The sequence below is a fragment of the Anas acuta genome, chromosome 7 (genome assembly GCF_963932015.1).
Source record: "Anas acuta chromosome 7, bAnaAcu1.1, whole genome shotgun sequence".
NCBI lineage: Eukaryota > Metazoa > Chordata > Aves > Anseriformes > Anatidae > Anas > Anas acuta.
In genome coordinates this window covers 14,703,569-14,728,317 of record NC_088985.1, presented here as the reverse complement: position 1 = coordinate 14,728,317, position 24,749 = coordinate 14,703,569, and the positions used below count along the sequence as shown (strand labels likewise).

The following is a 24,749-nucleotide window of genomic DNA, read 5'->3' as shown; positions in this document are numbered from 1 at the left end:
CATAATACTTAAACAAGATCACTGAAAAAAATGACTGCAAATTAAATGTGCTAAAACAAGGATACTTTTGAGAACTGCAAGTGCATTAAAACACAGGAAATTATTACAAAGCTTGGTTCTTATAATTCATCTACCTCACTATTCAGTTATTAGAATACTTCTGTGTGTCACTGTAACGAAGGTACTGCTCTACGTTCCATACTATTTTCCAAAAGGCATTAAGTCTTCTGTGAATTCAATTTCAGACTGAGCTGTTCTGTAGAGGTTACATAAAAAAGACTACAGGGTATCAAAATAAATGTTGTTTTCCAGGTCAGTTTTACCTACGTAGACTTTTAACTAAGACTTCATCTTGAAGCACACTTGCTGGATGGCCAGGAGGCATTTGCACTGTCAGTTTATACCTTGTAAAAGAGGTTTTTTTCTCATCATTTATCTCTTGCTTTTTCTCATCATTTATCTCTTTCCATTAACCACAGAGGGAAATTAATTCCATTCTCTGACTCAAAAATAGCTGAATGTCTACCAGAGACATTGGAAACAATCTTCTGAGACCAGGAATTGATACTGAACAACAAGTCAGAACAAAATTACTTGGGACTTCTGTAAGAGTACCCTGGACAGGATTTGAGCAAGGACTTGGGAGGGGAGGGAAGCCCTCTTTTGCTAAGTACGCTTGCCATACACACAGAGAGATTCATTCTCTATGCTGTGGATATATATACACTTGTGTCTACTGTCTGTCTTCTTTTTCCCACTGTAAATCTGAACTATTATTCCAAAAAAATAGCACAACTCAGCAGCAAACTAGACTGCCTGGGGGATATCAGTAGAGAAACATGATGAAAAAATCCTTTTGATAGTAGAATCTATTTGGAATCTAACAGCAGAACAGATGAAGCACTGAAAGCATATAGTCAGGAAAAGGAAATGGATCTTTGTCTTCTGTGATTCAATGATTCAGAATGGGAAACTATCATATATCTATGTAATTATGAAGGCTTTATTTAAATCACTGTAGTTCCACAGTCAATTGATACTCATTCACATGTTCTTGTAAACATGAAACCAAGATGATTTTACATAACTAATCTTCCTCTGTCAATATCACCCTGTCAAGGCAATTCATTGCTTTGTTCCATGCCTTATTCCTTATTACAATCCGCTCATATCTTTAATACTTTATTTTTAAAAATCATGCAAGTGCATGAAAAAAGGCATTTCAGTCATCTGACGTGCCTTTGCTATCACAGAAGATAGAGTTTTAAGTGGAGTGTAGAGTGTTTGTAAATCATTACTGAATAAGGCTGGAAGATATTCATGTGTTGCAGGGCTCTCCAGCTTACTAGACTGCAAGCTATCAAAGAAAAAAGATCTGATCCAAAACTTAACTGTAATACTCAGATCATAATGACTTTGTGTTAAAAAATGAGTTTTGCCATGGCATCATTTCTGCCATTGGAAATTTTTTTGTTTTCCTCCAACAGCATTTTCAGCCTACCTTCACTTAGACTGTAAAGAAAGCATATAGTAATTCACTGAAATTTGGTTGAATATAACTCTGAAAGTGACTTGTAAAATCTTTAGAGCCAGAAGCTCCATCCTTTGCATAACCATTCTTCCCTTGGGAAGATTCTCTCTGCTCCACAGAAGCCTGTGCTTGAAGTAGAGAATTGTCCTTTTATCACTATCAACATATTTCTTATGCTGTGCGGTGCAAGAAGTATTTATGATTTTATGAAGCATAACTTTAGTTTACATGTAAGTATCTGCACAAATGCTACTGTTTGCAAAACAGTTGGAAAAATGTCAAGGGGATCTAGATGCAAATGAACATCAGAAAACACAGTGATGTTTTTAACTGTACAGTTTTAAGTCTCAGCACAGCGGATTTAACTCCACTGACTATTGCAGTATACCACTGAATTGTTTACAGATTTATTTCCTCCATTTCTCTACTTATCTCCTATTCTTTCAATAATATAGCATGCAGATCATTCCATGTGCCAGCTGTAGTCTGCTCATATGTTCTCTTTGCTTGTGCTACCCTTGGACAGCTAAGAAAAATGATACACTAGAAATCTTTTCTAAAAGGATTTATCAAATGTAAAAATGTGTTATTTTTGTTGGTTTTAAGTGCTGTTGTGCCTTTAGCTTTATATTAGACAGTAAACACCCTATCATTCACAGGAACAGTTTGATGGTAAAGCATAATTTGATCCTTCTTAAATTCTGAATTTTGTTTGCATACTGGAATCTAGCTTGAGGCTTAGGTCTGAAACATCATTCCTTATGAATACTGATTGAATAATTAATTATGAGATACACAAATACATTTCATGAACAACTGAACCCCAAAGAGAATCAGGAAAAGGGGAAAGCTTCACATACTGAGTTAAATAAGAGTTTAATGGTGGCATTTCTGAACTAGTATAGGAGTAGGAAGAGAACCAACTGGCTTTCCACTACCATATATACTAAAAAGTATTTATTCAGATGACATGTCCTCTACTACATGTCTTTCTATGGGCATTTAGTGTTCTGAAGACCAAGTTTAATTTTGACTTAGGACAGTGCATTAAAAAAAAAAAAAAATAAATTAAAGTATGTGTTCATATTTACTTTATTATCAGTTAGCTAAACCCCAATGGTTCTTGTGAAATCAGGAATTCAAGACACATTCTGATAACTTTAGTTGTTTAATACTTAGACAATTCATCACAGCTGACTAAAATGAAGTAGTAAATAAGCTGGAAAGACCCTGGTGTGCTATACATTCCAGATAAATTTATTTTTATCATATTTGGGCTCCAGAATGATTTTGAAATGTAGGGCATAGAAAGGAACCCTGCTTCATAAGTAACTGATTCCTAAAATATGCAAAGAATTGCTGGGATAGAGTGAATTTTGAACCTGTTAGATGGTCTTTGTGTTGCCTAACATTAAGCACTCCATATTTACTAGCCTCACTAGAAGGCTAAACTCCCCGTAATTCCTATACCCATGGCAATACTTGGAGCAGAAACTTGAAGTTACATGTTTTGAACCATTCTCTGGATAAGCATTTTTCCCTCAATTACAAAAATATATAAAAGAAAAAGGAAAAGTGGGCACCTAACCTGAAACTAAGTATATCACTCAAAACACCCTCTTTTCCTTTCAACCACAATTCCTGTCTTTCCATATTTCCATGAGTATGTCCCAAGCATTTGGCTTCAGCAGGGTAAATTTAGCTGTCTCTTTAAAAAGTGTAAAAGAACAGACAGTCTTACTTAATACACTTCTGTGTATTTGATTAAAAACTCATCACAGCATCACAAAATAACAACTTTCTGGTCTAAATTACATTTGTCACAGACTCCAATAATTCACATTTTTTTTTAACTAGTAAAATATTTTAGTAAGGATAATTTTCCCTTAAGCAAAAATTGTTCTAGAATAGAATAGACACAGTGAAAGGAAGTGCAAAGATTAAACACTGTAAATGTCACTCCTAATCCAGCTACATATTACAATAATAATAATAATAATAATGTGTCTCAGCAGGTGATAAATGTCTTAAAAGGATTGAGTCAAAAAACAGGTGAAGTGGGACTATAAACAAGAAATCCAGGAAAAGTGACATTGGTGCAATTAAGAAAAAAACAAAATTCTTTCAAACCTACAAATAAATATAAGTACAACACTTAACTCTGCCTGTAAAATGACATAGATCATGAAAAGTTTCTCCTTGATAGTTTTTAAAGTGTTCAAGGTCTCTCATTATTCTTATTGGTACTGTCAGATTGTCATGTAACCATGAGTCTGTCAGTTGTGCAATCACAAATGCTGTTCATCTCAAATAATTACCTCTTGGCCTCATTTCCTTTTTTTTTTTTTTTTTTGTGCGTGCGCTATTTTCTCATTTCATATTCATTTTCTAATTTCCAGTCTTTACTTTTAGATCACCTTCATCTCCAATTATTTAAATCTGAAAATTCTGGGAAACCAATATGGCAGATTCAAGTACAAAAACATATCCTATTCACATACCACAAACAATCTAGGATTGAGTGACAGCTAGTGAAATCAGCAATTTTCTTTTAAGGGTAACTTCGTTTGTTATTAACATAACTTATTCTGAATTTTATTTTCTATCATATAATATGGAACTGTATCACAATTTCTTCAAAAAGTGTTAGTTTTACACACAAAGTAGAAGAACACGATGAAGACACTCATTATATGAGGATTTGTAATCACATTTCCTGGCTGTATTACTGCTTTCTTCTTTGAAACAACTTTAACAACTAATGTATAGTGTGGACCCAAACATAGTTATACAATCTATTACACTCCTTTCATAAAACATTGAATCATAGATCATTATTTTTATCTTTACATTTCTGTATAAAATTGGAAATATTATACTTCTATAAAAGGTAGTCTGTTTTATTTTCCTTTATGAGTGAAACATGCCAGTTGACCACTCCCTTTGGTTTTCAGGGACAGTGAGTGCTTGTATTTGTAGAAAATTGAACCGAAAAATGTTAAGGTTCCCTATGTTGTCCCCAAATAAAAACTTCCAATTTTGACCCTAATTTTCCATAACTAGAAAGGAATATGGACTTGGTACAAGAAACTTAACATGTGAATTATATGTGTTCTTTTTTAATTGATTTTTTTCTTCTCTGTTTCTTTTTGCAATCCTTTTTATGTGTGGCATATTTTTTTCTCATGAATTCCTAGTGGTCTTTTCTATACAAAGGTTAAAATTGGTAATGTCTACCCAAATATATTGCTTCAGATGATTTAAAATTTAGCTATATTGGTGTAAAATGTGAAGAGAACTTGTTGATTTCATTGTTGAAAATTACTAATGACAATAGAGCTAAGTAAATAATGGTCTGGATCAGACTGTAAGCTGTAACAATTACACTAAATTCCCCTGTTTTGTAAAAACAGCCTGATGTAAGTATTCTCAAGCTGGACCTCAACACCAGTTGCAGTATGAGATTATATTAGTCATTTGAGAAAGAAATGAACTTAATAAGTGCTTTTTCTAACATAACCCCCCTGTCTGCTGAAATAGCAAATTGACTGCAAGAATAACTTTGGTACTGTTCTTCTGCTTCCATGATGCCACAAGATGAAGGTATCCTCTATCAAAATATGCCAAACTGTTTCTATAGCAGCTTTATTTTTATAACAGTTATTAAAAGGAAAAACTATTTTACTCACCAAGCCAACTTCTGTTTAAATATACTGACACAAACACTGGAGGGACCGTGAAGAAATCTACGACTGAGTTAACTTCTAGCCAAAACCATAGCTTGTCATTGGCTGCTATGAACTGCAAAAAAAAAAAAAAAAGAGGGGAAGAGAGAGAAGAATCAGGTTATACTCATGGTGATTGCAAATGGGTGCAATGTTTTCCACTCCAAAATATTAGATTCCAAAGTTAGCGTAGAAGTAACTGATGTTTTTAGGTCAGCGCAGACAAGACAAATGGCATCACTTTTTGACAAGCCTGTATTGTGCATTGCTTCACAACCATGCTTAGATTAAAGTGAAGTTTCTTCTTCTGACTAAAGAAGCAGAACATATATGTGATGGGGTACAAGATCTGTGGTAAAAAACTGTTTCCTCCACATTTATTAACAATGTATCAGTAATATAAGAAAAGTGTAGGTAGGTATAAAACATTTGAAATTATATCACCTTTGCTCTAGCACTCCAAACATGTAGTCCCATCATGTATTTGCTGTTCACATATTTCCAAAGATCCAATAATCATCCTATAGAGATGATAGAATAATCATCCTATAGAGAGAGCTAATTACCAGGCTGAACCCTACAAGGAATAATTCAGGATAGCAACCAGACCTCAGTCCTGTGAACTGTGCTGTGGAAGAGATCATTGTCCCTGCTTAATATGAAATCAGTCTAAGGAATCTAGGAAACTCAGATGTCAAACATCATAGTTCGAACTTGCTTATTTATGCTTGCTTGCTTAAACAAGGTTCAACAACTAATTCATTCAAGTAATGATTAAAACATAAGCTTTTTATAAATACTACATATAAATTAATGATATTAATAATTAATAATATAATGTACAATTAATAATGATTATAATATTAATTAATAATATATATTTAAATATATATTTATATTTAAATATTACATATTTTAAAACAATTTTCTGAGTTAGAGACAACATCAGTTCACTTTCTTTCAAAGCCTGTACTGGTATTCCATCTGATTAGCTTTCCCCTTTTCTACAATTACATTAAAACTTTAACAGTAAATGTTTATGGTGCATACCAACTTTGTTAGAATCCTAGATAAAATACTGGAAAATGGATTCTGCTGATGTCAAGAATGTTAAAGTCATACTTAGAAGGGAAACAGACAATAGAACAGAACTTGCCTCGGAGAAAAGTCAAAAATGAAAAACTACTGACGTTCTGTTAATCAAACTTTCAGCATGAAAACTGAGCAAAAATATCCAGTTTCATCAAAATCTTTGATTTCCCCTCCGTTGAATTTAAAAGTTGTCAGAATATTTGGAACTCAAAGTTTTTCAAGATCTCAGATTGATATTTTCTTAATTCACAACATGTATTCAGATCAGCATTTTATCTTTCCATAGCGCTTTTCCATAAAGGCCGCTCACATTCACAGTGTGCAAGTATTAACATCAGTATATTCTCTCCTGTTGTGCTCTGCTTCTTCATAACGTAGCCTAAATTACTGCTTTAGGTAGACAATATGTAATTTTAATTATCTTTGTAAGAACATACAACCTTATCACCAACACAAACTTCAAAAAGTATCTGGATACTTCTAAATACAGGGTTCTTGGAAGTTCATATGTATCATGCATTGAATCTACAGCGTCAAAAAGTCAACCTATACTGAAGGTCTCATGGACATCTACAGAAGCTCCTGAGACACTGAATAATTACAGTTTATTATATATGTTTATATGCAGCTTATAATACATATATAGTAGTTTAAATACTGAAGGAATTTATCTGTTAAATTAAAGGATAGACACTGCACCTAGTCTGGGTAATGAAATAACCCAGATGTGCAACAGACTTACTCACTGAAGCACCAGAAAAAGTTGGTTAAGTTGGTCTGAAGAGAAATAGGGGGAGCTAAACTGCCACTGTGACAAAGAAAAATGAGCTCCTGTGATTTGGAAGAAAAATGGGCAAAGGAAAAACATGAGACAACGTCTGTATGAAATTTAAAGGCCAATGGGGCAAGCTTTCTGCTCTTATAAAGTTTCCATCATAGTTCTGCTATGTTTTATGCCTTGTTTCCCCCTATTTTCCAGTTATCAACCACCAGTTAACCTCAAAGAGTATCTCCATGTCCTGAAGCCATAGGAAAAAGGAAGGAAAGAAGGAAAGGAAAAAGGAAACATGGAAACACTTGAATTGCTGAAACTGCATTAGTGGATTTTCAGAAAGTGAAAAGGAAACCTTAATGATATATTTTTCAGCACATTGACTGGTATTTTACAATTCTGCAAAGTATTCATTATCAGTCTGGGAAAATGGATGTTCATAAAACTGATTATAGCAGCTGTATCAGCTGTTATCTCAACTCCAAATGCCAAAGACAGATTGAATACAGCACAAGAATAATTCAAGTATTCACACTCACTGAGAAGACCGAAACTACTTTTGACTTTACTGACCAGCACCAACCTATAATACTTTTCGCTTTCTGTCATACTACAATATACTGAAACAGTTTAAGCTTATAAGCTATTGGTTTCCTTAGTTATCCTATACACTTATCCTTACTTCTTAAATATTCTTAACCAAAAGCTTTGCTCATACATTTTAGAGCTTGGCTTAATTTTGTTCAGTCATTGTAAAGTCAGTCTGTTTTCAAAGAGTTTCCTATCTAATATTTATATTCCCTCTCCGATGCATATTATCAAAGACACACTACTTACACGCAAGCCGAAGTAGAGTAGGAAGAACACATTGAAAGCCATGTCGATCTGTAACGTGAAATCTTTGTAGAAATTCTGGCAGGACTCTATTGGGCTATTTGAAAAAAAAAATAATAAATCAAAGTAAATTGTGGTTATATGAGTTTCTAATCTGGTGAGAATTCTATGCATTTCATTAAAAAACTTGATCAAATCTCTATTTTTCCAGTTGTTTACAAGAGACAAGCAAGCATTTCAAATGAATTATTTCATTCATTCAGTTAGTCTCTTAATATTTACCTGTTCAGGTAATATCTGAAAATTAACATGCAAATAAATTTAATAAAAGACAAGCAGGAAAATAACCCAGGATTCCTTAACCCCACATTAACCCTTAAAGAACTGACTTCTTTCTATAGGAACATACCCAGTACACTTTAGGAACAAACATAACAGGCACACAGCTACAGTGAAATATTACATCTTTTAATTTAATTTTTATTGTACCATAAAACCTTAAAAAAAAAAAAAGTTGCTTAGAAATACATTACCCATTAGCAATCTGAGGCACTTATTTTTGTAGAATCCCTTGCTTACAGTAAGATTTGGGTTTGTTTTGTTTTGTTTGTTTGTTTTGCTACTTATGTACTTGATGACAGTACTACGAGCTGAGTAGAAAAGGAGCATAGCCCACTGGTAAAATTAAACAACAAAATAAATTGAGAAATTTGAAGCAGTACTCTAAGGGTTAATTATGCATGCAGGTTAATTAAATACCTTCCTGTGTGTCAGGCAGCCATTGCAAATTCTAGCTTACTATATTATGCTTTATTTAACAGTGGGACAAGTCCAAAGCATACTCTATACAAACTGGTACTTTATAAACATACTTTAATCTAAGGAAGGAGATAACTTCCATGAGTGTGATTAGTGATTTATTTGTGAGTTTTGTAGAACAGGATGGTGAAGCCACAGAACAGTGTTGAATTCAGACTGAAGTGAAAGTCATGTCCCAATATATGCTGATGTATATACTACGTATATACAATGTCCCACTATATATACATATATATACACATATATTGCAAATGATCATGTATTCACAATGACTAATAAAGTATAAAACTAAAATGTAGATCATTTGGAACCTTTGAAAACATTCTTTCAGGAAAGAAGAAATTCCAGGCTTCCCAGGTCAAATAGATCACTGAATGTGACTGTAATACCAGTTCATATAGCTGCAGCTCTGCAAATATAATGCTAGACTGCTCAACAAGCAAGATTCTATGCATTATGAATGTCTGTTACCTAATTTAAGGCATAAAGGAAATTACCCGGGCTACCAGGTCATTACACATGCAGCCAAATTTTCCATTCCTCGTATACATCACAGATCAAAACAAGTTAAATACAGCATGCCCTCTCTTGTCTTTAGATGCATGAATGCACACAGTAAAATTCTTCTTGATGTACAATAGCTTTTATATTTTAAGAAACTTCAGTGATACAGGAAATTACATTAAAATGTTGAAAAAGTTATTTATAAAGACATTGAAGTTATGAGACATTTCTGTTATAGATCAAATAAAACTGATTTAGAAAAGCAGGCAGAAGTTAAGAGAAGCCAAATGTTAACATATAGGACAGAAAATAGCATTTTGTACTTCACAAATACAGGTTTAGCTACAAAAAGAGTGAATGTAATTTGAGAATCCAACATCCTCATTTTCTGTACTGCATTACTGAGAGGAAAGCATTTTGTTAAAATAAGGTCACTATCATCCTATGCACCCTATCAACAGAAACCACAGAAAATGCCACAGAACCAGAATGAAAAATCTTGTACCAACCCAGAGGCTGAGACCCCTGATTTCAGGTTAAGTTTCTGTAAAAGCTGCAGGCATTCACTGAAGCTAATGAAATTGTACAAATATAACTGGGATAAAGATAGCTTCATTATCTTCCTCTCCACAGTGATTTGGTACTTGTCGTAAAAGTTAGATAAGGTCAGCTAAGGTTGCAGCTAACTGCTCTCCCTTTGTGCTATTGTCCTTTACAGAAAACTGCAAGATCTGAAAAATAATCTAATACACTGTCATCTTCTTTGCAAAATACTTAACAGTGAATCATAATCCTGATTTGGGACTGCTGTTTATCAGTAGCCCTTTGTAAGCTAGTCTTACTGCTAGTTCTCGCTCTGTAAAACATCCTTCATTTCAGATATCATCCCTCTTTTTCAGTTTCTAAATTATCCATCTACAAAACAAACACAAATCTAGCACCAAGGTTAGATTACCTAAACTAGGTTAAATTATCCTAGGTTAATTTAGGTTGGATATTAGGAGAAATTTATTTACTGAAAGAGCTGTGGAGTATTTGAACAGGCTGCCCAAAGAAGTGTTCGATCCGCCATCCCTGGAGATCTTTAAGAAATCTGTAGATGTAGAATTTAGTAGCATGGTTTAGTGATGGACTTCAGTACTAGGCTAAAGGTTGGGGTAGATGATCTTAGAGGTCTTTGCCAACCTGAAAAATTACGTGATTCTGTGGTCCTCTTTATTTTAAATGAAGATTATGTCAGAAAGGCATGTCACTAAGGCTAAATAAATTATTACTTATACACAGGACACATAACATTTTGTACTTCAAGTTATATTTTGGTGATATTACTCAGTTTGGATTTTTCAGTTTCATCTGTAGCTTGCATATGGGCTGAGAGAAAAGAAAAAAGACCAAAAAAAAAAAAAAGAATGAAAGAAAAAAAGACCACTAAGCTTTATCATTGCAGCATTCAGCCTGCTGCAGAAAGGAAGTCGTTTTGAAACTTCCCTTTGCACCAAGTTTTCTCAAACCAAAAGTGCTATAGTTCTTATGCTCACAGGCAACATATTGCTAGGATCTCCAGGGCAAAGAATGTGTTTCCTATTCTTTACTAAAATTAGATGTCTTTTCCTATGGGATTTCACCCTTTTAGGCCATCAATGGTATTGCCTTTGAAAGAGATGACTTCTTGTCTTTTCCAAAGTCATAGCGCCAATTTTATTTCATTTAGTATAAGGATATCCTGTTGATAATCTATGAAGCACTATGATATCCCTTTACCCTGCCATCTCTGTATGTAATAAACTATATCCCACAAGGGATGCCTGATTTGAGGCTTTATTCATCTCAATGTTTATATCAAATTATCTGCTGCAACCCTATGCTCCATGCTACCATTCAATATAAATTGCATATAGAGATATAAAAGTGGGCTTAATTTGCCTAATCTGCAGTAAAAACAGAGCCTTACTTATTTGCCATATATATATATGTCATATATATGTCATACATATGGGTTATCCCCTGTTAATTTTCTTCCTTCCTCTTATGCTCTTTCAACACCACTACTCATTTCAGTTTCACATTACCTTTATTCGCTTGTTCTGTTTATTATTACTGCATTTTTACAGCAACAGTAGCACTCACAAAGTCCAGTTATAGAGGCATTATAAGCATAAATTCATTCACTGAGGACTAAGAAAGTTAACTTCACACAGATGGAGCTAAATGTTGACAAGAAGTAAAGATGACAAGGCTTTGAGCTGCAGTTAAAAATGGGCTGTGTAGCTTATATCAATAAGGCATGACATATCAACGCGTGTCACACTGCAACCATTGTCACTATGCCATTAAGACAGAAGCAAAGGGAAGGAATTCTATGTTCATTCAGACTTTACACCAGTTTTGACACCATAGTGACATCTACCTGGATGATTTTACCTGAAAATTTCTCCACTGCAATGGAAAATGTTGTGCCTACCCAATTCAGTACTTGAAGTAACTACTCAGTATGTAATTTCCATCTCTGTATTTTTTTTTGGTGAAAAAAATATTCTGGTTTTGACACATGATGTCCATCTATTCCTAATGTTTTTTTTTGTTGTTTGTTTGTTTTTGTTTGTTTGTTTGTTTGTTTTGTTTTGTTTTGTTTTGTTTTTTACAAGGCCTGCAAGCCTAGCATAAGTGCCAGTTTTTAATCTGGGTGCAAATAGTTATGCACTGAAATAAAAGAGGTTAATTCTAAGTCAAATTATTCTGGTAGCAAATTAGCAAGCATTCTGAAGAAAAAAAGTGTTTTGCAACGACGCATAGTCCATAAAGGAAAATAAGTGCTGTAACTAGGAAATTACTAATGTTAATATTGCACCACAGCTTCTATAAATTTGGAACTTTAAGAAGTTATTGAAAATCTAGAAATTGAGAGAATTGAGAGAAAACGTCCTAATTTAAGATCTTAATTTTTGGAATCAAATTTGTCTTCTGAATAATGGTGGAGGAAAAGTTAAGTCCATTATTGAAATTAGATAAGCTAAAATATAATGAATAATGTTAATTAAATGGAATGAAAAATTGAAAAATTTGGAACTAAAAAAAAAGTCATTACAACCTTAGCATAACAGAGAAAGAAGTAAAATTATCTGATACTAAGAAAAAATAAATTTCAAATTCAGTTGCACAGTAGACCATTATAAGAAAATATGGTACAATGTTAATTTTCTATCAGAAGGAATGTCCATTGACAGTGAATTTTAAGATCAAGGGATGTTTTTTTGAGGAAATATCAGTAGATATGGCTAAAATATAACCAACACAAATAAATAAATGAGAGAAACCACCCAACATTTAGAATCTCTTTAGTATCATATATTTTAAAGACATTCCACTCACTTGCCATTTTCAAATTTAAAATGAATGCAATTAATACTTATTAATTGGATATATAAATTATTTGTTCATAATTTTGTCTGAAATCACCCTTTTTTCTCAATTATTTTCTGTGAAAGCTCCCCTATAATTCCACATTCCTTCAAATTTATTTATAGAAAAAAACCAATGCTACAAGATTTAGAATTTAAAAAAAATAATTAAAAAAAAGTCACAAATTTGATAGTGTTCCTTTGCACCCCTTTAATATATATATTTTAACTGTACAAGGAATGGAAAATTACAGGTGTTGTGATTAACTTATTGTTTCAGTGACATAGTACTAAGACTAAACTATAGGAAAAGACAGGTGTATCATTTAGTATAAACAATGTTCATTCAGTGCAGAATACTTTCTATTCCTTTTACTCTGGTTTAGTTGTACTACTCAGAAGGGAATGAGAAGTTAAAATATTATTTACAGAAACTGGTATGAACATATAGCAAAATTCTAAGGATAGATGGATACCTAGCAAGCGTCATCCCTGTGAAATAAATATCATAATTATAATACATCAGTGAGACTAAAAATTGAAGTTGTCTAAAATCTCACAGAGTGACAAAGAGCATAACAGGTTTTCCTCTCTTAGTTCAATGGCTTTATTAACCATGTTAGGGTAACAGAAAGAAAAAGTATTTTCTTACAATTCATGTTACCTTCTAATTATAAGAAAGCGATTCAGTTTATAAGGCTTTGAATTATAACATCAATAAGCTCATTATTTTTTTATGGAAAATGTCTTCTAAGTTACTTCACTCTCACTTGACATGATGTCATCTACCAAGGAAGCTTTGCTGCAAGCATTTTCAATTAGTACTGAAAGATACTAATTTAAAAAACTTGATTTTTTTTTTTTTTTCAGAAAACTTAAGCTTTCCCCCGCCCAAGAGAGAAGAGCAGTCAGCTGAATCAGAAAAATGTGAAGGCAAGAACTAACTTTAACCCTAGCAGAAATGCAATGTAATCTGCTGTCACAGACTTGGGATCAATAAAAGTCCATAGGCCCATTGCATTCTTTGTTACCAGTATTTTCTAAGTTTTGTATACCTGAAGGTATTAAGTGAAGGAGTAACAATCCCTTTCTTACTGAATGTTATTGACAGTTATCCCCTAAGTCAAGGATAATGCTGTGACAATTTCCTATAGCTTCTTGTCAATTATAATAATATATTACAATTATTTTTGATCACTTAACCTCCTACTTCTAAAATTAACTCTGTTTCTCCTATGCACACACATACGCAGAGAACTTTCTTCTCCCAGCCATTTCAGTGTTAAATCTTGCACCTTCTGTTTTTGTACTCATAACTAAGATACTGACTGTGTTTGGCTGTCCTTCACAGGACAAACAATTTATTGTAGCATCTTCATGTTTAAACTCCATATTGCCTATTACTTTCTCCTCCTGTTCCTTCAGAAAGCTTCAGACAAACATTCCTGTATATTTATATACTTGTATCTTTATATTTATATTTAAGTATAGGTATATTTATATACCTGTATCTTACATGCTTGACTTTCTTATACACTTGACTTCAACTAGTGCCTTTTTCATATTCTCTGTTCCAACTGACCTCTGCATAATGAATTAAACCATGATTCGCAGTCTTAAAAATTCCAGTTTCAATATGCAATCAAACTATTTTGAATTAATCCACACCTTTCTTTGTTTTCACCTCCATTCCTGCCTTTTCTGTATGTGAAGTGGCCTCCTTACTTTGCTTCCACATGCATCTCTTACATATTCCTTTTCAAAATGTATTATTCATGTTAGGCTCATAAACACTACAAAACCATGTCTTAGAATTACATCAACACCCAGCATCTTCTTTGCTCAATTTAAAAATAAATTTTCAAAATATAAATTTGATCAAGATAAAAGATGAAATGCCAAATAATGTGAAATAAAGCTATCTTGAAAGATTTCTGAGACATTTGCTTGGTTTATAAAATTGCAAGCATGTAAAGATAACTGCTTTTCTCACAAATGCATGCACACGTGCACACAAAAGCAGGAGCAATGCAAGTAACTGTCCTTATTTACCTTTACCTTTCTATCACAACATTTTCTGTTACTTTTTAACGTGATAGATCATAAGCTGGCACTACAATTTCTATTTCTATTTCTTCTATTTCTAATCTAATTTAAAAAGTGCATCATGACCCCTCTGCTCTAAAGATACTTTCTACAATTAAGTACTCCTCTATTATATCCCTAGCCCACAGGGAAACCTTGACAAATTTTAGACTAATTTGGGGTAAAACTAAAAAGTTTCTTCATTCTTTTTTCCAAAAAATATGCCATCAGAAGTAATAAGCAACAGCAAAAACAGATCAACCAGTATCAACTGGTACAACAGAATCATTTAGTAATTTTTTTTTCTGAGAACCACTGTTAGAGACATACTGTTTTTCCTTATAAATCACTTACTTTTCTCTCATGATGAGGAGGAGCACTTTTTACTCTAAATGTTCGTTTGTTTTATGTATAAAAATATATTTATATTAAAATATAATTTTGACAGATTCAATTTTTTTTAATAGTATTAGTTTCATAGTGCATGCTTGCTGACACATTCATGAAGAAAATTAAGCTTCTTCCAACTAGCAGAAAACAATTGGCTATGCAACTGAATAATAAGTTGTTGAAACTTAGCAATGAGAACCCAGTCATGGAGATTTCTTCTTCTGTCAAATTCCACGAGATAAATTGTTAAAAAATAAATTTCACATAAGAAAACAAGCACAGATCACAAAACAGAATAATAGGCTGCAATCTGAGAGTCTCTTATGGAAAAATAATTTAGAAAGTGAGACAAAGAAGGACTTCTGGTTGGAAATACAGGGACTACTAATGTTAATTTTTGTCACATCCATGCATGAAGAGTGAAATGAAGTTGGTACAACTGCAGAACCAAAAGTATACTAAACCTTCTCAGATGCTTCAGGTTTTCCCTAGCATAACTCTGACTTTTAAGGACTTATTTGTGATTGACAACATATCTAATGACAGAAATAAGTAACTTTGCAACTGCTTACTTTATCTATGTGAACTAATAAAACTTGGTAAAATCAGTGGTGATGTAATTGTTGTGTTTTGGTAGAGCTGTGTTGTGAAAAAGATGTAAATAAGAAATAAGGCAAATAATTTAATAATTGTGCTTCTCTAAATATGACGACGATATTCTGCAATATCATGTCTTTCCTGGTTGAAAAACTACTTCCCGGTATAACTGTTTCCAAGACTTCATCTTTCTTATTCAAGTTTTCCATGAATTTTAAGTACATTTCTGTTGGCTGTCCTTTTAAAATATAAGGCAGCCTACCACAAAATTCAAGCAAAATCCAACTCTTACCTTCCTTGGCCCCTACTCTAAAATTGTGAAGTATGACTACAGGAAACTTTTCTTCTCATTTTTATGTTCAATTACTGGGAACTACAGAACATTAAATTTCTCACTCTAAAAACAGCATATTTATAATACCATCAGAATGTACATTGAGTACTACTCACAGCATATGTCTTCTCCAATTACTGACTTGCAAAAACAAAAGCTAAAGTAAGATTCCTTCAGTACAGCTAAAGTTTCAGAAAGCGAGTGCTAAAATAAGCATAAGTAAAAAGCCCAGTGTCAATCTCCATAACCTTGAATGTTCATTAAGGTGTACTCACTTTTTTTTGCAAAATACTTCAATAATTTCTCAACCCTGCTCAAGATATCTGCGTCTGAAGAGCTTTGCCTGAGAACCACATAGCTACATGGATCGTATTTTACTTTGCATTAGATTTACTAATTGTTTACCAAAAGCTGAGAACACTGGCAATTGAAAATGGTCTTACATTACCTTGACAAAACAATCTCACTGATGAAAACCCAATTATAAAAGAATGATGGAGCAACAGTTCCAGGGATTACATTTTTAATTAAAGGTTTTTTGTGTGAAATTACTGGGATATTAAAAAGAAAACTTCCAGTATACTGTTTCAACTAACATTTTATTATTAACCTTTTTGACTAAATTTATTAAGTCTCTTTAGTTCTCTCTGCTATGGTAATTCTGTTAAATTGCATACCCTATTTATTCAAGTTGGCCATCTTGCATGTTTCTACTATGTAATTAGACCCTTTTTTATTGCTTCTGTTGTGATTTTATGATTTAATATAGAGATGCTATTTAATATTCTTTATCAAAGTCTGGCAAGGAATAGTAAGTTGTAGCTGTTTACTCCAGAAAACAGAAAATAATTGGTGAAATGAAAATGCAAACATTTTATATGACGCTTCTAGAATAATAATAATTATTTTCACACAGGGATTTATGGGCTACTTACAGTCCCTTGGATATTTATAAATGATTTCTAGTTTTTACATATCAACACAATGATCCACATATGTGAAATTTCTAACATTTCCTACAGAAAGGAAGAGGAGAGCAAAGGGCCTACAAACAACTGAACTCTTAGCTAAGAGTCTGTTGAAATAAATATATGTATAGCCACCTGACACTCCAGCAGAAGGAGAAATAGGTGACTTTCTGAGATTTTCTTCTTGCCCTATTTCATATGACTCTGTTTTGCAGCTGCTGTCTTTTTGAAACTACCACACGTACTTTCCTTTAAGCTTGAAGCTTTCAACATCCAACCATCATTGGTATCTAACTTGAACTACTCCTCCATCTCAGTGATTTATGTCTTTCTACTCTGCTGATGCTGCTGTGCAGCTTTTAAGTCTTCCTCATCTGGCTGCACTCTTCAAAGACACAGTTACAATCTTCAAAAATGAGAACATACTTCTACTTGACCTACTCCAGTTTGGAGACTATTAATCATTTTGCTTTTGTATATCAACAAATCTTTTATTTGTTTTGTATAACAAACAAATAAAAACAATATCTGAGTTTTGATTTTCTGCTTGATACATAACAAACATTAGATTCCTCCAGATAATTTTGAGGATTGTTTCCATATGCTTCTTCCTTGCTATTACTGTACGTAAAAAAAAAAAAAAAAAAAAAAAACCAAACAACTCTAATATTTTCTTAAGAAAATTTCAGCCTATGATTCAACTATCCTATCTGAAAAATGAGAAGAGTACCAGATGAAGTGAAGCCTTAAAATTCATTTTCAGTTCATTCATCTGACTGTTGTTTTTGGAATTTGCCTCCTGTTTCCCTTAATTAATAAAAATAACTGGCTACTATCTCATTTTTAATGATTAGTTATAAGCTCGAACGTAAGGTATACTATTGATTTTAATGTCAGTGAATGACATAAAGGAGCAATGAAATCCAAAAGCACTGCAAAGTGGTAGAAATCTGACATTTCTGACAAATCTGACATTACTGGGCCAGCTTTTTTGGTCATGCTTTCTAGTACACGTATAACTGTTACCCAAGTTTATTATTACTGTACAACTATGGCTATATTTTTTAATTGTAATTTTATATACCCTAATACGCAGTTACACCAGGCAGGATATATTGTCTCATATTTCAAAGGCATATATGAAAATATAAATATAATAATGATAGTAATATAATATATATAATATATTTTATAATATATAATAGATAATATATAAATACATAAAATATAATAATAATAATAAATAAAGTTAGAAAACACTGTAGTCACAAGCATTTAATAATTTTAGATTTTCCTCTCTCTCATTCCTCAAAAGGACTTAGCCTTATCCACCCCATCAACACAACAGTCCTTAAAGCACCTTAGTAACTTAGTACCTAAGATATGCTTTGGGTGCCACAAATCTCACCAGAATTTTCTTATGAAACAAGATCATGTGACTCAGCTTCTCCCAAACCAAATTATTATACAGCCAATATTTGTATAAATTATCATTGGGAAGTCTGGATTCATATTCTTACTCCACTTTATTAGGAATAACATAAAGTTGAGTTGAAGCAAAAACCTTTTAACCTTTTAGCTACCAAGAGTAACCATCTGATATCTTTGACTATATCCTGAACATCACAGTATGTGTAAGTTTAAATTTTTCACCTTTAAACCAACTCCAGAGTAGTTAAGGTAACATTTACTCCCAACATATATAAATATTTATGATAGCCCTTTCTATCACTTTTTTTTTTTTTTCCCCTCCCTGAACTCCTGGAAATTCTTTATCATACATAATTTTCAAAGAAATGCACACATACACAGTTTTTTCTGACCTCCACTACCACCTGCTTTCCAGGTGGATATAACTACAACCTAGTAAGTTTTTCTGCTTGGAACTTTTAATATCATAGCTGTTCCAACTGTGGGACCTATTTATTTACCAGTAGTCTTAAGAGCAGATTACCATATTCTTAAGACAAAATGATGATATGAAAGACTCGCTTAAAATAAAAAATAATAAATAAAACAACAACAACAAAAAAAAAACATTTACTTTGCAAAAGAGCATAATTAATTTAAATGAACAATTTAAAAAATAACTCAACTCTTTCCTAATTCAACTTATCAGACAAGGAGACTAGCCTGGAGCCTGACTGACAGTCTCAATCACAGTGACTTTTTTCAATGGCAAAGACAAAGCCCTTTAGATTAATGACAGTACATGATTCTTTTTTAGCAGTCCCTTCACCTCCATTAACAAATGGAATAAGGTATTGCCAACACCTGTAGCAGTTGCTCACATGAATTATCACAAGCCTGGTATAAAACCATTTTATGTCAATGTAAGAAGAGGAATACAATGATATAACAAAATGAATACATAGCAGCACTTTTTTTTTTTCTTTTTTCTAGCACCACTTTAGCATGGCTTGCAAACATGCACTATATTGTCCAACACCTTTTTATCCAGGCTGCTGTGTGTGGGAACGTAGATGTGCAGTCAGGTTTAGACGCTGAGCTACCAGAAAATCAAAAGGACTGGTGTAATAATAGTCCATTTTGCACTGATTTCAGGTGGAAAAGCATCATGCTGCCCTATAGATACACGTCTGATCAATTTTACAGTCTTAAAAGAATTGTTCTCCATTATGAGAAAAAAAGAAGTCATGAAATAATTATGTAGAATCTAGAAATAAAATAAAAATAAGTAAATCATGGGTAATCTTGAATAGAAAATATTGCTAGGGCAGCAATATTTTGTTGGTGATATGGTGATATAACATGATGGTGATATAACAGTTGTCAATTTGAAACTATTTCTCTTGTTTATTGTTTTGAATATTTGAACATGAACATGTTTTCATCAGCTTGCTTAAAAGTAAACACCAAAAGCGTATTTTAGCTTTATATATATATATATATATATGTTCACAATGATCGTTTTTTCAAACATTATAACATTCCACTATTATTAGCCCTCAAAATTAAGCATAATTTTCATTCACCAAAACAAATATTAATGTGCAATCTGTAAATTAATGCTGACCCCCCCCACCCCCAAAAAACAACAACAACAACAAAAAACACAATTATAACCTCTTATCACATACCCTCAATGTTTGTACTGATCAACAGCACTAAAAACATGTTTCAAGTCACTTTCCAAATTGCTGTTTCATCATTTTATCAGGAAACAATAGGATTAACATTAAATCATATCTTCTACTGTACTGATGTAGGATGAAAGAATATACGAATAACAAGTTGCTTAGGATGGTCACAATGTCATTCGTAGTAAAAGGATCTTAGAGCAATGTTACAATTCTTTGTATGAAATTTCATTTTAGTGGAGTTTTGTAAATAAATCCATTTTAAATTATTTTTTCAATTTAGAGGTTGCATTTCAAAATTCTTCACAGATTCTGACCTTTAATAATTATGTATAATCTTACCTCTTGTCACTGTCACCTGTTGCTAAAGTTGATATCAGGGAAAGGTTTATCTTACTGAATGCTACTGGCATCATTCAGCCTTTGTCACACCTGATAGTTTGTGCACTCCATTTTCCCACATCTTGATTAACACTGCAATTGTCTATCTAGTCCATGAACTACTTTAATATGTTGGACTTTTTAAATATATAGACCTGGTACATATTAAGTCCTATTCATTCTATGCTTAACTAAAGATATTGATATGTGTAATTTACATTTACTCGAACTTCCTAATTTTATGGGTTCTTTTAATTCTAGATCATGCACTTAATGCTTAGATTGCATTCAATGTATACACCATTAGGGTAAGCATATTGGCATGCACAGGCAATACAAGAATAGATTATAATTACTCCCATAGACAACCAAAAAAGGTGAAGTTGCATCATGCAATGAAATCACAGCTTGGCCTGGACTGCCATGCAGAAAAAAACCTACATCAATGAGTCTGCAGTACGGCTCCTAGGTAAGAGTTGATATGAAAGAGGTGAGTTATTTCAGTAATTATGTCACAAACTGGAAATATTTACACTACTGTAAACAAAATACTGTACATAGCACCAGCACGACTTTTTTTTTTTTTTTTGGGGGGGGGGGGGGGGGGTTGGGGAGGAATGCTTTTGAAGGACAAAAATTATGAGAAATAGGAGAAAAAAGGGAAGAGGGAAGTACAGTAATCAGTCTGAAATCTAATCTGTCCTTTTTAATAAGCATGTTATTTCATTTGATATAATCTCATTTGGAGCTTTCAAAGAAAACCTGAATTTTCAATGTATTTTGAAATAAAATATCAGATTACATAATGAGATACAGGTCCACAGTGTTCAGTAACTGATGAATAACTGAAGATAATAAATACATAGATATGTAGAGGTGAAATTTTCAATGCAGGATAGAGGACCTAAACCATACAACTTCAAAAGATTTCAAGGTCAGAAAGAACTATTTGATCAATTAGTTTATTTTAATGTAACACTCATACAATAGATCCTACACTGTGATGGGGGGGGAAGGGGGGAACAAGAAAAAAAAAAAGTATGATACCATATTTTTGTGCCATTACAGAAAGATTTGTTCCATATTTTTAAACAGGCATATTGATTATCAAGCACTTTTCCATGACTATATTTAATTAGCGGCAGTCACTCTATCTGTATTGCAATTGTCACATGTAACAGCTAATTATGTAGGGTAGTAATTCATGGAACATCAAAAATAGTTTCATCAAGAAAACTACAGTATTATTTACTGATCAAACTTTTCAATAGAAACTATTGTTCCAATTACAGAACAATAGTTTTTGGTATCAATTTTACTCACTTTTCACAGAAACAGAATCCACAGTCATGACTGGTACCTTTAGCTACTATGTGCTATTAACAAGGATAGGAAGGTGTTTCCTTAGTTGTATACTCAAGATGTGAACGTTTTCTTGAGTATACAGGTATGCTGTACATATGTTATGTACGTATATGTACAACATAATGTTGCCCTGTACCTCCAAATACTATTGACTAAAAATAGTCAAGAAAATGCTGATGGAACACAGAACTTGCCTTTGCTTTACAATCTAGTCATTCGGGATATGAGCACATCAATTTGAAAACAAAATTAGAAGAATCAAATCCTCAGTATCTGCTACTTATTCAATAGAAGATAACCAAAACTACAAATGTGAGGATCTCTGAAGATCAGGTTAAATTACAGTTTTAAGTATTTCTACTTACAGACTCCATAGATTTCACCTAGGTTATTCACACAGAGGTAAGCATATTTGTCTTGTCTAAATAGTGACTGAAATTGCTAAAAATATCCTGCACTGCTAGGAACATTTTAAAGCAAACTGGTCCTACCTACTCACTAAAGAAGATTCATTTGTACATTCAGAACCTTTTTGTCTAATCTGTTCTGAACACTTACATAAACAAAGACTTGAGATCTCTAGATAGCTTGTTTAAATGCTTCATAGCTCTTAAAAACAGAAATACATCCAGTCCAATCATTATTAACTTCAATAATTAATGACAAGCTTTAATCTTTATTATTCTTAATTGCTTTTGTTTATACTTAAGAAAATGTTTACAGCAACAAGAATTTTTCCCTCTGATTTCAGAGGGAATTTTCTAACCTCTTGATGTCCTGGCCATTACTTGCTTTCAATACATGTAAGCTTCCAGAATCTAAAAAAAATACCGTTTTAGCATGCTGCTTTAATTATTTTTGCTTAGATTTACTAAAGCTAAAATTGATACTTTAAAGAAACCTAATAATTAAAGCTTCTGGGTACTTCTAAAAAATACAGTTTATTGCATGTTACACATTCCATATTCTAGGACATTTATAAATATTTTTCTAGTAATTGCTTTTCTCTATGTACTGTTTTTCTACTGACATTTCACAATTTCCTTGCTTTTAGTCAGATGTGCTGTTAAAGTGAAATCACAATTCAACAGAGGTACAATAAAAACCTAATTAGACATTCATCTGTATTTTCCTAAGTATAAAAAGAAGCAAAGACAAAACATTAAAGCTCATTTACAATTGAAGGTTTATATTAATGAGGCTGATAAAAATTTATTATGTGAAGTGATACATAATGCTTCAATAAGGAACCTGACAAAATTTCACTTATTCCTTTAATAATAAACATAAATGACTAGGAAAAAAAAAAAAAAAAAAAAAGAGGAGAGAGAGAGAGAAAGAGATTCACCTTGATATTTCACTATGTCACTACATTCACTAACTGAAAATTAGCTTACTCATAAAATTATATTATACAAGATAGCAGGCTATGGATAATCTATTTTCCCTATGGTGGAAGCACTTAAGCCTGATGATTAAAATGAAGATCTGCAACAATGGTGCAATAAGCAACCTGTATTCTCAACATAAAAAACATCCATCAACCAATATTACTGCAACTGTATTACATCACATGTTATAATAGAAATTAAATCACTGTAAAGCATTATTGTCACAGAAGTTTTCGCTTTGGAAAATAAGTAGTCAGCAAAGGAGATTATTGTTTGTTATTTCTATGTTCCATAATATGAAATAGATATTTACTCATCAATTAGAATTTATTGTACTGAACTACAACGCACTACACTGACTGTTTAATGGAAAGCTAGAGAGATGAAATAATGATTTACATATTTTGAATAAAAGGATTTACTCCACAGTTCCTTTTCTAAGATACAAAAATCCAATTTATGTAATATCAGAATAAAATTCTACATTATAGATGTCTGTCTACATGTTATATCTGTATTCCAGTTCTGAGCCTGTATAAAGCAAAGTATAAAAATCAGAAAATAATTTGTCTTTTGACAGTATAAGAACTAATATTTAACACTAGAGACAGAGGAATTACTGTTACAATTATATACTGAAATAGGGGAAAAGCTCTTTCCAATGAATACAAAGCAAAGAGTGACTCGAGACAAGACTATTAAACCAGTCCTTAGTAGTTATACCTTCTTATACAAAGGTAGACTGACACCACATCTCCATCCCTGAAAAATTCTTAAGGGCTTATAGGACCCTTTAAGGACCATGCTAGTTTGTCCCTGTCTGCCAGGGATTTTCTCTATAAAGTGTTCTTATATGCTGCCATAACTATTTCCAAAAGGGCCTACCTTTTTCTCAGATCTGTAAGTAGTTAAAGGATTGACATGTAGGCTAATAAAAATATACAAAAGAAAAAAGAAAAAAAAAAAGGAAAAAGAAAAAAAAAAAGAAAAGAGAAAAAAAGAAAAAAGAAAAATGAAAAGGTAGACAAAGCCACTATCTAGCTGCCTTCTGACCAAGAAACCACAGTTGCCCTTGGTCAACTGAAATGTGTTACTCCTGGACAAGAACATTGTCTTCCATGATTAAAGGGCAATCTATTCACCTGTGTTCTCTGTTCAGGGACGCCTCTGTCTTCCCTTCATTCACTAGTTTATCCACACTCCTGGTCCCTTTGCCAACTCAAACTAGAGGGAAAAGCAATGTTATATTTTCTCTTGTACTAGAAATTGAATTAAAACTACCTAATACCACTTTAAAACACTTGCATCAGTGTTTTCCATACAAGTGAATCAACAGTACAAATACTACTGACTGTTAAGTTAAAGCAAGGACAGAAACCTCTGGTTCTGCAGAATATATTTGGGATAAGATGCACAACCACTGAGCAGGTGTTGCAATTTTATTTATGAAATACAGAACAGA

General features: G+C 32.6%; 1 protein-coding gene across 42 annotated transcripts in view; it reads right to left on the bottom strand.

Annotated features, from left to right (window-relative positions):
- Window positions 1–24,749, bottom strand: part of KCNMA1 (potassium calcium-activated channel subfamily M alpha 1) — a 467,608-nt gene that overhangs the window by 185,751 nt on the left and 257,108 nt on the right. For 27 of the 42 annotated variants that reach the window (XM_068688933.1, XM_068688902.1, XM_068688940.1 and 24 more), the window contains exons 4-5: window positions 7,958–8,051; window positions 5,221–5,332 (exon numbers count right to left, since the gene is read on the bottom strand). In XM_068688933.1, coding sequence (XP_068545034.1) covers window positions 5,221–5,332; window positions 7,958–8,051 — 206 coding nt within the window. Of the gene's footprint in view, window positions 1–5,220; window positions 5,333–7,957; window positions 8,052–20,972; window positions 20,997–24,749 lie in introns of those variants that run through there. The other 15 variants (XM_068688932.1, XM_068688931.1, XM_068688934.1 and 12 more) reach the window with 2 other exon arrangements.